The following is a 13,991-nucleotide window of genomic DNA, read 5'->3' as shown; positions in this document are numbered from 1 at the left end:
TACCACTGAAGACTATATGCCACCAATTTCAATAACCTAGAAGAAATGGACAGATTCTTAGGAATACACCCGGTATTTTGTCAGGCATAATGAGCACTTTTCTGCCAAATTTTTGAGGGAAAAATAAGGATGCATATTATACATGGGTAGTATCTGAAATACCTTTTATCTGTTTTTGTGTTTTGTAATTATTTGTTAGATAAAATTTCTTGCACCATAACATCTTCAAAAGTAAACCCTAAAATTCCTGTATAATACAAAAAAGTATCTAAATATAAATGAATAAAAAATTAAATTAAAATGACAGATTTTTTTCCTGAACGTTTTGCCAAAAACACAGGTGCACGTTATACAAAGGGGCACGCTATACACAGTGAAATACAGTAACCTACCTAGACTTAACCATTAAGAAATGGAAAACCTAAATAAACTGATAAATAGTAAGGAAAATTAAACAATAATAAAAAATAACCCTCCCTCCCAACAAAAAAAAGTCCAGGGGCCATATGGCTTCACTGGTGAGTTCAACCAAACACTCAAAGAAGATTTTATAACTATCTTCTCAAACTCTTCCAAAAAATTGAAGAGGGGTGAATACTTTCTACATCATCTTACAAGGCCAACATTATCCTGATAACAAAAGCAAGCAAGAACATAAAAAGAAAATTACAGGCCAATATCTCTGGTGGACAAAGCAAAAATCCTAAAGAAAACAAAAGCAAACTGAACACACCAATACGAAAAAGGAAATACATCACAATCAAGTGGGGCTCATTCCTGGGATGCAAGGATGGTTCAACATATACATCAATTAATCAATGTGATATAACACGTTAACGAAGTATACAAATCATATGATCATCGAAATAGATACGGAGAGCCCTGGTTAGTGGGGCCCAGTGAATTGAGTGCCAGACTGTGAACCAAAGGCTCGCCAGTTCAATTCCCAGTCAGGGCACATGCCTGGGTTGCGTGTGAGAGGCAACCACACATGGATGTTTCTATACCTCTCTTTCTCCCTCCCTTCTCCTGTCTCTAAAAATAAATAAAATCTTTTAAAAATAAATACAGAGAAAGCACTTGACAAGATACAACATCCATTTATGATAAAAACACTCAGTAAAATGGGTATAGGAGGAAAGTACCTCAACACAGTAAAGGCCAGAGATGACAAACTCTCAGCCAAGATCACACTCAGGGGTGAAAGACTGAAAGCTCTTCCTCTAAGACCAGGGACAAGACAGAGATGCCGACTACCACCACTCTTATTCAACGTAGTGCTGGGAGTCCTTACCAGAGCAATCAGGCACGTAAAAAGAAAAAAAAAAGGCATCCAAACTGGGAATAAAGGGGTAATACTATGAGCAGGTAATATATTTCTATATACAGAAAATCCTAAAGACTCCAACTAACGACTATTAGAATCTATAAACAAATGCAGTAAAGTTACAGGATACAAAATCAATTTACAAAACACCCATTCTGTGCTTATATACTAACAATAAAATAAAAAAAAAAGAAATGAAGGAAACAATCTCATTTGCAATTGCAACAAAAAAGGATAAAACACCTAGCAATAAACTTAACAATGGAAATGAAGGGCCTATACACTGAAACTACAAAATGTTGTCGAAAGAAGCTGAAGAAGACACTAGAAAATGGAAAGATATTCTGTGTTGATAAATTGGAAGAATTAACATGGTTACTCCAATGGGCATGGTATAGTGGGTTGGGCATCATCTTCCAAACACAAGGGTCACTGGTTTGATCCCCAGCCAGGGTCCATGCCTGGGTTGTGGGCCAGGTCCCTGATTGGGGACATGTAAGAGGCAGCGGATCAATGTTTTCCTTGCACATGGATATTTCTCTCCCTCTTATTCTCCCTCCCTTCCCCACTCTCTAAAAATAAATAAAAATATCTTTTTAAAAAAGAATTAACAACATTAAAATGATTATATTACCTAAAGCAATATAAAGATTTAATGCAATCCCCAGCAAAATCCCAATGGCATTTTTCAAAATATTAGAATAAAAGTCCTCAAATTTGTATAGAACCACAAAAGACCTCAGAGAACCAAAGCAATCTTGAGAAAAAGAACAAAGGTGGAGGTATCATATTCCCTGACTTAATTATACTACAAATTTAAAATAATCAAAGCAGTATGGTACTTGGGGGAGATGAACACACAATACAATATACAGGTGATGTGTTCTAGAACCGCACACCTGAAATCTATAATTTTATTAACCAATGTCGCCCTTATAAATTCAATAAAAAAGTAAAAAAAGTAAAACACACATGGTATTGGCAGCAAAACAGACCCACAGACCAAAGAAAGAAACAGAATTGAGATTCCAGAAATAAACCCACACATATATGGACAACTAAATTTTCCACAAATGAGCCAATAGTGTACAATGGAGAAAGGAAAGCCTCTTGAATACAGTATTCAGAATATTGGAAACTCGCCTGCAAAAGTATGAAACTACACTGCAATCTGACACCATACACAAAAATTAACTCAAAATGGATTAAAGACTTGAATACAAGACCAGAAACAATAAAATACATAGAAGAAAACATAGTTCCTAACATTATGGACGTTGGTGTTAGAGGGGTTTTTGTGAACTTGAACCCTAAAGCCATGGAAGTGAAAGCAAAAAATGAATGGGACTACATCTAACTTAAAAGCTTCTGCACTGCAAAAGTAACCATCAACAAAACAAATATGTAACCAAAAGGGAGAAGATACTTGAAAACAAAACCTCCAATAAAGGACTAATGTCCAAAATATATTTAAAAACACACAACAATAATAAACAATACAATCCTATTAAAAAATGGGCAGAGAACCTAAATAGATACTTCTCCCAAGAAGGAACACAAATAGCTAACAGATACACGAAAAAACGCTAAACTTCACTAGCTGTAAGGGAAGCGCTAATCAAAACCACAGCGAGATACCAGCTCACACCAGTTAGAGTGAGTATTATCAATAAGAGAAGTAATAACAAGTGTTAACAAGGATGTAGAGAAAAGGGAACCCTCCCTCATACACTGCTGCTGGGAATGTAAACTGATGCAGCCTCTATGGAAAACAGTATGGAAGTTCCTCAAGAAATGAAGAATAGAGCTACCACATGACCCAGCAATCTGTCTTCTATACAAAAAATTTGAAAACACTTATTTATAAAGATATATGTACCCTTATGTTCAACGTAGCATTATTCACAATAGCAAAGACATGGAAACAGCCAGTGTCCCTCGTCTGATGATTGGATACAGAAGTGATACAGATCACATTTTGCCATGTATAATGCACTCCCAGGTATAATGTGTGCCCACGTTTTGGTGCATGTTATACATGGGATTATACCCATATATGATGTGCATCCTTATTTTTCCCTCAAAAACCTGGGCCAAAATGCACCTTATACATGGCAAAATACGGTATATACAATGGAATACTACTCGGCATAAAAAAGATAAAATACTGCCATTTGTGACAACATGGATGGATCTCTCGAGTATCATGCTAAATGAAATAAAGTCAGATGGAAAAAAGTAAGAACCATATGATGTCAATAATATGCGAGACATAAAACAAAAAGCAACAAACAAACACAACAAACTCATAGACACAGACAACAGTATGGCGATTACCAGAGAAAAGAGAGAGGGGGAAGATGAAGAGCACAAATAGGGTCAAATGTATGGTGACAGGAGACTAGACATTGGGTGGTGAGCACCCATTACAATACACAGATGATGTGTTGTAAAACCGTACACCTACAACTGATATATTTTTATTACCCAATGTTACCACAATAAACTTAATTAAAATAAATATTATAAGCTTTGGTTTAGCAAGGCAGAGTTATGAAGACTGGTTGTAGAACAATATGAATATACTTAACACTACTAAACTGTACACTGAATGGATAATATAGTAAATTTTATGTTATGTGTATTTAACCACCAATAAAAAAGAATTTAAAATGGAATAAAGTACTGCCCTGATCAGGTGGCTCAATTGGTTGGAGCATCATCCCATACACTGAAAAGCTACAGGTTTGATTCCCAGTCAGGGCACATACCAAGTTTGCCAGTTCAATCCCCACTCAGGGAGCATGCAGGAGGCAATCAATCGATGTTTCTCACTCACATTGATGTTTCTTGCACTCTATCCCCCTTTCTCTGTCTAAAAGATCATTGAACATATCCTCTGGTAAAGATTAAAAAATAAAAAATAGATTTAAAAAAAGGAATCAAGTACTGATATAAACTAGAGCCTGGATGAACCTTGAAAACATTACGCTGACTGAAGAATCCATTCATGAAACACCACATACTGTAGGAATCCATTCATATAAAATGTCCAAAATTGGCAAATCCATAGAGAAAGTAGATTGCTTTTTGCTAGGGGATAGGGAACAGGAAGAATGGGAAGTGATTGCTAATGGGTACAGGGTTTATTTAAGGGGTGATAGAAATGCTCTGAAATTAAATTGCTGGTGCTTGTACAACTTGGTGAATACTATTAAAACCACTGTATACTACACTTTAAAATGATAAATTTTGTGTTATGTGAATTCTATCTCAGTTGTTCAAAATTATAATTGCCTCCTACTATTATATTATTATTATTTCCCTAAACTACAAATATGATGCTATTTCCAGGCACAACCTGGTAAATACTAATATAAAAAAAAATCCCAAATGTCTTGGGTTTTAATTTTCTTTCTTAAATTATATTTTATTATTTATGCTAAGATTTCCTTCTTTTTACAGCTGCGTAGTATTCCACTGTGTAAACATACCGCTGCTTTTTTATCCACTCATCTACTGATGGGCACTTGGGCTATTTCCAGATCTTCGCTATCGTAAATAACCCTGCTATGCATAGGATCTTTTGGATTGTTTCAGGTTTCTTAGGATATATTCAAGAAGTGGAATCACTGGGTCAAAATACAGCTCCATATTTAATTTTTTGAGGATGCTCCATTCTGTTTTCTACAGTGGCTGCACCAGTCTACATTCTCACCAACAGTGCATGATTCCCTTTTCAAAATTTACAAATGTACACACCTATGTAGACATACATATACACAAACACAAACTGCTACAAAGCAAAATTTTAAATAACTATAATCTAGATCAGTGGCTTTATTAAAAAGTATTAGGAGAACAATGATATCTTAATTATTATAATACTAATAGTATTAGTAAGACCAGTAAATAGCATTTATGGAGCACTTATTATAAGCCAAGTAAGCAGTATTATAAGCCCTTTAAATAAACCATCTCATTTAATGCCCACAATAATCAGTAAGTTAAGTACTACACGGTAATCTCACACTTTACTGATAAGGAAACTAAAGCACAAGGTAGTCATACAAATCAAAAGCAGTAATGCCAGGAGTTGGATTGAGGTAGTTTGTCTGGCGTCTCTTATCTACTGCACTGTAACTTCCCCCCAAAACAACCAGGGTGCATATGGGAGGAAACCAATCGATGTTTCTCTCTCACATGGATGTTTCCCTCTCTTTCTCTCTCTCTTTTTTTCTCTCTCTCCCTGGCCCTTCCCTTCTCTCTAAAATCAATAAATATATCCTCCGATAAGGATTAAAACCAAGTGTTTTGCACAGTAAAAGTTCACCTTGCTTAAAACACGTAATTCAATTTATGCACGTTTATATACGCTTTTTAAATCAATAATTTTATCAATTAGGCTCAAATCAAAATATTAAATTTATTTTATTTGTAACAGCCACCTTTCTACAAATAATTTAAACATGGTTATTCAGACTAATTCTTAAAATTTTTGAAAAAAACAGTATAATACTTACCTTGTTCTGGGCCTTTGTTCATCTTCAGATTCACTAACTTCTTCACTAACTCCTGATTCCAGAAAATCTGTATCTTCAGATTCTTCACTGCTCACTTGAAGAAAAAAAAATATAAAGTTGTTAAATACTTTCCAATACAAATGCAATCCACCTAGTTTGTTGATAACTTACTTCCACTAAAACTCAGATCACCATGAGAGTATCTGTAATACATACATTAATGGGTACTACATAGAGATTAGACCAGTAAATGGTTCAAATGGTATTTATAAAAATTATTGAGAAGTATTCCAACTATGATTATAAAACTATGGTTCTATGTTGAAATATTAACTGTATATGAATTTTAAAAATAAGAATTTACCTGTCAGTGAAATATTGATATATTCATAATAATCAAAGGTAAATAAAATAAAAGGGTTCTGATTATTCAAAACAAGCCAAATAGGCTGCCATGATGGAGTAAGGGTAACTAAAAATCTATGGACAGAATACATAAATGACCTAAGGACTCTGAAAAGAAAACAAGAGCAGACAGATTAGGGGCTGAAATAAAAACTTGAATAATGATCCCTATAAAATTGGGGTTTGGGAGATGGCTACTGAATGTAATTCTTTTTCCTTCCTTTTTTTCCTGCTTTTGAAAGAGGAAGGCAGGCTAAATTCTAAAACTACACAGAGAACCCCATTTATGAGAGAATCCCATTCATGGGAGAACCCCACTTCTAGCCACAGCACTGGGAAATAGAAGCTGGGCCTTGCATAGCACAAGAATATAAGGGGAACCCCTGACTTTTTTTCTCTCCAAAATTTCATTTTTCTTCACCAAAATTGCCACTATGCCACAGGTATCTAAAATCCCAGGAGAAAACCAGTTTTTCTGGCTAGAGGAAGCCAAGCAGGGAAAATAGAAGCTGAGTGTGGAATATCATATGAAAGTAAAGCAGGGCTCAAAGAATGGCAGGGGCACATTCAAAGGACATCCCCATGAGCCACACCTGAAATAATCTGAACATCAAAATGAACTGGATTATAACTTATAGAATAAAATAAATATCTGTAAGTCCATACTACTATAAGTAATGGGATTAAAAAAGGGGGAAAATAGACAGCTTTTCTTTAAAATTACGAAATGCAGAAGAAATGAAAGAAATAGAAAATCACTACATAAACACCACAGTAAGAATTGCTCCAGGCAAGAAGGATGCTAAAATTAATGGGCTTACATATGAGAAACAGAAGATTTGCATAACCTTAAAGTATTTCCCCTCAAGATATTCATTAAATATGAATTATAAAATATTTTTTAGAGTGGGAAAACCCAGCGGACACCAATTTACCCAAGTAATCAAGTTTAACATTACCAGTAATAAGACATACTGCCATCGAAAACTCGGTATGATACAATGAGGAGATTCAGTATCATTTTTGTGGTATTCATGCCAAAGTGCATAATACCTTCAACCTAATCATGAGAAGACATTAGACAAATACGCAGAGAGGGACAGTCCAGAATGTAACTGATGAATATTCTTCAAAAGTGTAAAGGTCATATAAGAAAAGAGAGAGGAACTGTCACAGTTTGGGGTAGATTAAGACAACATTGCAACTGAATGCAATGTGGAATCCTATATTGGATTTTGAAGCACAAAAATGACATTAGTGGGGAAAGATTTTTATTTTACTTCAGAGCTCATGAAACCTTTTATATAAAAAGTAAGACAATAAATATTTTCAACTTTGTAGGCTCTATGGTCTCTGTTGCAACTATTCCTCTTTACTCGTTTGCCTTTATAAACACATGAAAGCAGTAAGTGAGTAATTATGACTGTGTGGCAATACAACTTTATTCATAAAAACAGGCAGATGGTCACATTTAGCCTCCTGGTGTAATCTGCCAACACTTGGTTTAGTTAATAATATTGTGTCAATCAATGTTAATTTCCTGTCTTTGATTACTGTATTGTGTAATAAATACAAGGTGTTAGAGAAGCTCAGTAAAATGTATGTAGGAACTCTGTACCATTTTTACAACATTTCTGTAAATCTAAGAGTATTGCAAAATAAAAATTTTTGAAAAGATTTACCATGACCTGAGATCAAAAATCAAAGTTCTGTTCTATCTACCAAAAAAAAAAAAAAATGGGCAAATATAAATATTATGCAGAATTGCTCTGGGAGGAGAGGGAAATAGTTATTCGCGTGATAAGAGAGTTCTGGAGACAGATAATGTTAACAGCTGCACAACAATGTGAATATACTTAATGCCACTGAATTGCACATTTAAAATGATTAAAATTTTGCTATGAATATTTTACCACAACAAAAGTTTTAAAAAACAAACAATAAAAGTGTCCTACTAAGCAACTGGGAATTTTGAAAGAACATGTGTCCACGTGCATGCAAACACAACTTTGTGATTAAGTATACTTTTAAGCGTAGTATCAAGTTCTCATCAAACATCATTTTGAAATTTTCAAACGTACCAAAAATTTGAGAGAACTGTTGAATGAACACTTGTATCCCTTCTCCTAAATTTACTTACTGTTAACAACTTACGACATTTGCTTTCTCTCTCTGCACATACACAGGCACTGAACCATTTGAAATTAAGTGCAAACATCATGACAATTTACCCTTAAGCATAAGAACACTGTCCGCCTTGGCTGGTGTGGCTCAGTGGATTGAGCGCCGGCCTGCGAACCAAAGGGTTGCTAGTTTGATTCCCAGTCAGGGCACATGCCTGGCTTGTGGGACAGATCTCCAGTAGGGGGCACATAAGAGGCAACCACACATGGATGTTTCTCTCCCGCTCTTTGTCCCTCTGTTCACCTCTATCTAAAAATAAAATAAATTTTAAAAAACCTTTAAAAAATACTGTCCTACCTGACTAAATACCACTTGGGAAAAATAACATTAATATATCATCATCTAATATAAAGGCAATGATTGCATTTTTGAAATTATCACCAAAATAGATTACAGAACTTTTCAAAATTTAGGTGAAAATTAAGTTTTGCATGATGCACTTGATTTAATAAGTAAGCTATTCTCTTTTAAATTCTCCCTATTGCCCAACTCAAGTTTCCAGACAATATAGGGACACAAGAATATGTAAAACTTGGAAAATCATTAAATTTCAAGTACAGTATCAATCACTACCATCATGACCCATATTAAAAACATAAATGATGGGATTTTAACTTATCTCCTCTTACACAAACAAAAAACACTTTGCTAACAAGTTACCCACAGAAGACAGTGAAAACATATATCACAGAAAAGCTGGGTTTTAACAAAGCATTTCGAATGTAACTGTGCCCGCTAAAGGACTGTATCCTAAGCTGAACCTCCGAGGCAAAATAAGTATTTCTCCTTTTATTTAAGATGCTTAGGAAATCATGTTGTCATGTAACTTGCTGCAAAGAAATCTGAGATAAGGATTCACAAAATGATATGCTATTATTTATTTATTAACATGAAAACATTCATGACATATTAAGTATCTGCGTATGTTGAGGGGGGACTTCATCCTATTCCTTCTCTAATGGGTAACTATTGCTCAAAGACCTTTAAATAGTCAGCGTTCCACAATTTTTTCCTTAGCACTCCATTTGCACAACATTACAGAGCTCTACCAGGCAATCTCAACTATTTTTGTGGTTTTAAAAATATACCGTGACAGGCTGCCCAGACTTTTATCTTTAATATCAACTAATAAGACCTAACAATTCAACCTCCTATATAACTCAAGTCAACCCTCCTCTTCAACAACTGCACTTGCCATCAACTAGCGCAATATCTGCCAAACAGATTCAAAGCCTTCAGTCTCATGGAATACCAGCCAACTGATCTGCCCTTCTTACATCCTTCAGGGGGTTATGCTGAGGTTACGATTCTTGAGTAATGAATGACACCTGTGCCTTTATCTCGATGCCAAATGTGTTCGAGTTCTCAATTTATGAAATGTGCGGTTTTCTGTATACTGTATTTTGCCATGTTTAATGCACACCTTTTGCCTGAATTTTTTAAGGGAAAAATAAGGATGCACCTTAGGCATGGGTACTACTAATTCCACATCTAAAGAAATGTTTCTAATTCTTTTATTTATTCTTAGGCATTACAAGTGTAACTCTAGAAAGCAATAACGATACCCATATACAAAATAGTACCCTGGAATACAATAATTGGTTCTGTTTCTAAATATAAATAAATAAAAATTGAATTAATTATATTGAAAAATATGAATTAAAAAATTAAAACAAGATTTTTTTTCCTGAAAGTATGGGCCAAAAATGTGGGTGCACATTATACCCAAAAGCACATTATACACAGAAAAATGTGGTATATACTTTACCTCAAATAAAAATTTTTAAGTCATAGCACTCCTCTTTAAATACAATAAAAATAATTAAATTGCACATTAACACTATAAACAGGTAAATTGTACTGTAAATTATATCTCAACACAGCTATGATATAAAAAATAATTATGTACTTTTTTAAATTAAAAAAAAATGGTTTAAATCTTTTCAGTGGTTCTCCAGCCTGTAAACCTATTGCACTCAGTCACTTCCAAAAACACTTTCCTATTCCTAGTGGCAAAGAAAAGTTCATCTGCCCTAGAAGAGTTGGGTAGTAGTCGTCACAATCTGCCCCTAAGAAGCAAAAACCGTTCTTTTGCACTTTCTGTTAGCCAAAATTCTTAGGGAAATTTAACATTTAATTGCTCAATATACATTTGATTGCTTAACATAAGAATGTTCTCCCCAACTCTCAAGTAAAATGAACAAACCAAAGAGGTGCCTCATGTTTTATTCTACAGCCCCCCATACCCACGGCTCCACTGCCAAATACTCTTAGTATGAGAAACGCAGGCATACGAGGGGCTCCAGTATCTGGTCTGTGTTACTGGCCCAGCCTCATTTTCTCTTCTTCCTTTCCCCACTCCCTCTTATTGTCCAGCCCTACCATGTTAACTGCATCCCCTCCACCATTTACCAAACATTTTGCACAGGCTTTTAACATTTTGTCCCTGCTTACATTAGAAATCTTCACAACGTATCTACTTGTTCCCCATTTATAACTTGGTGTCTTAGGTGAACTTCCTCATCTTTATGATGTCTTCTCTGGGAATAACCTCCGCCCCCCAAGAAGCTAAAGGAATCCTCCTTTGTGCCACACTATGCAACACTTCTGTTATACAAGACATCCCCCATGGTGCTATAATTTCTTACAATATTAATGTCAATAATTCTTACTAAACCAATGACTGCCAAAGCTGGCTACTTATCAGAATCCTATCAGAGGTGCTTTTAAAACACGTAAGCCCTCAATGCAGAAGGATTTAGATTTTTAATGCAACAAAAATTTAACCTGACTACATATCAGTTTTGCATATAAGCTTGCATAAGTCTACCTAAACTAACTGCATCTTCTACCTTTTCTTAGGAAAGCATTATTTCTTCCTGCAGTTACAGGCGATCCTATATTTCCTACATAGCCTTTAAATATATTTTATTTGTTGTCATATTTATTTACCTTTTTAAACTAAATGGATGACTACTAAAGATTGAAAATATTACTTTTATCATCTCTCAAGTTTCTAGGTTATCTTCCCACTCTACATTCTTTATTTCACTCTCATGTAAGAGAACAGTTGTTGCCAGTATGCTGATACTCATTTAATGTAGGTGGGTCAGTTGTTGGAGATGATATATTTAAATTGCATTAGTGTAATTACTTTATAAAACCAGTTAAGTTCCTTACATTCAAAATTAAAATGTCTTACCCTTCCTTCTATTTCTGACTTTGGCGTCTTTATGCTCTTTAGGCTTCATCTTTTTTTCTTCTCCAGATTCGCCATCACTCACAGTCAGTTTGTGCCTCAAAAGCCTATGCCTGTATCTTGGCTTCTTAGATTCTTCAGAATCTGAATCTGATTCAGAATTGATTTGATTTTTTGCTTCTAAATGAAGAAAATAAATCAGTAAAATCTTCAGACTTTTTTCCTTTAAGACGTTTTATGAAACTATTGTTTCTTGACAATTATGATGATTTATGGAAAAGATCAGAGTTGTACACTTACCTGGACATCATTGCTGAGACCAGACAATCTCATTCATCAGACCTACTACAGATCTATTACTATTACTATTACTGATCTATTACTATTACTATTATTAAATATCACTATTTAATAATACTATTTAATCTGATCTATTACTATTATTAAATATTGATTAACTATCACCAATATGTATTATAGGTTTTTTAAAAGAAATCTTTTTAATTTTACTTATTGATTTTAGAGAGAGGAAGGTGAAGAGAGAGAGGGAGGGAGGGAAGATGGGAGAGAGAGAGAAACATCAATTTGTTGTTCCACTTATTTATGCATTCACTGGTTGCTTCTTGTATGTGCCCTGACCGGGGATCAAATCAGCAACCTTGGTGTGTTGGGATGATGCTCTAACCAACTGAGCTACCCGGCCAGGGCTCATACTTGGGAAGACAAAAATACCTTCCCTTAAAATTCACAGGTCTATTGCCAGTAAATGACAAAACATGCAGAATTCTTATCACATATTCATAAAAAGTAATAAAGTTTTAAACATTTTAATAAACTTCAAATTGCATGTATGAAGAAATGCCATGGTCAGACAGTCTTCAAAGACTGAACTGGTCAAACAATCAAATTATGGCATCCTATACCCTTCTTTGGGGAGCTCACCCTCATCTCCTGGATTTACTTCATTATGTTTTCCAATTCTTTTTTTCTCTTCTTCTGGTTCATCATCTGAAGATCCATCCTCCTCAGAGGAAAGATTGGCTTTAATTTCTTCTAAAAGCATCTTCTTGGCAATTCTTGAGAGTAAAGAGACAATAAAAATCAAATTTGGAGGTGAGGTGTAACAAATTAAAATAAAACATTCTGTTTAAAAAGAGATACATTTTATATTATAAATGATTACCAAAACCATGTTTTTCCTTAAACTAATAACCAAAACTATGAAAATGCTCTTAGCACTGATATTTCCATAATTCTATGTAATTCTGCAATATACTGAAAATTCTGAGAACATCTCCACTAACTATTGTGACCAATTTCGACTTCGTACTTGCTAACCCTCCAAGCCTATACTTGCTCTGCTGCCATCAACCAGTAACTACAACATCAGACAGGCCCACAATAGCAAATTTACTTCTTCACACAAATGGCATTTCTAGACAAAACTCCACATGACAGGATTTATGCAACACGTAGTCTTTAGAAAAATCAATGTGTTATAAACTACTTCATTATGAAACAGTGCCTCAAACTGAGGGATAATATTTTTGGCCCTAAAATTTCAATTTATTTCATAAGTTCTGTTAACCAAAGCATACACTAAACAAGTTTTGAAGCAATCTGAAAGCCCTAGTAATACTCAAGCTAGGGCAGAGAAGGAACATGAGTGCTATTCATTACACACACGGTAAAATAACACAAATTATCAGAAATGAGTTTACACTTTCAAAGAAAGCAGACAGTGCAATCGTGGCACTCATATCAAAATTTCTCAAGATGCTCCCCAAAGGAAAATTTGCTAATGAAAACTCAACTGCTAAAAGTATAAGAAAGTACCTCTTTAATACCATCTTATGTTAAAATATATTCCTAATAAACGTCCATGTTTACACTAAAGGCAGTCATCTTTAATATAAAAGCACTCATTAAACTTTTGAGCAAGATGAGGTGTTTTGCACCTAGATGTCCTTTCGATACAAATTCATAAATCACAGTAACAAAGGAATAACTTACAGAAAGGTTCAAGAGGAAGGGGGGATGATTCTCAGTCTTCCATGAACTAAATTTTACAGGATAAATATCTACTCTGCAATCTGACTGCCTCTCTAGTTCCGTCAAAAACTTGCAGCTGGAATTATGGAACTTCTGTTATTTCTGCATTTGAAACTCCTCTTTATATTTTTTAACAAGCACTCGCATTTCAGTCAAGAATTAATTTAACAGTTCTGGCTGCTATGGCTCAGTGGATTGAGTGCAGCTGGCCCTTGAACCAAAGGGTCGCTGGTTCCATTCCCAGTCAGGGCACATGACTGGGTTGCAGGCCAGGTCCCCGGTAGGGGGTACACAAGGTGCA

The 13,991-nt window shown here is 34.8% G+C and overlaps 1 protein-coding gene across 3 annotated transcripts in view; it reads right to left on the bottom strand.

Annotated features, from left to right (window-relative positions):
• Positions 1 to 13,991, bottom strand: part of ATRX (ATRX chromatin remodeler) — a 193,496-nt gene that overhangs the window by 96,254 nt on the left and 83,251 nt on the right. For all 3 annotated transcript variants that reach the window (XM_054566663.1, XM_054566664.1, XM_054566665.1), the window contains 3 exons: positions 12,581 to 12,714; positions 11,642 to 11,818; positions 5,851 to 5,944 (listed from right to left, as the gene is read on the bottom strand). In XM_054566663.1, the coding sequence (XP_054422638.1) occupies positions 5,851 to 5,944; positions 11,642 to 11,818; positions 12,581 to 12,714 (405 nt within the window). The remainder of the gene's footprint in view (positions 1 to 5,850; positions 5,945 to 11,641; positions 11,819 to 12,580; positions 12,715 to 13,991) is intronic.

Source organism: Pteronotus mesoamericanus, unplaced genomic scaffold (assembly GCF_021234165.1).
Source record: "Pteronotus mesoamericanus isolate MK-2021 breed Mesoamerican mustached bat unplaced genomic scaffold, CSHL_Meso_final contig_177, whole genome shotgun sequence".
In the NCBI taxonomy this organism is placed as follows: domain Eukaryota; kingdom Metazoa; phylum Chordata; class Mammalia; order Chiroptera; family Mormoopidae; genus Pteronotus; species Pteronotus mesoamericanus.
Note: the sequence above shows the minus strand (reverse complement) of the source record. Positions and strands in the feature narration are given on the sequence as shown.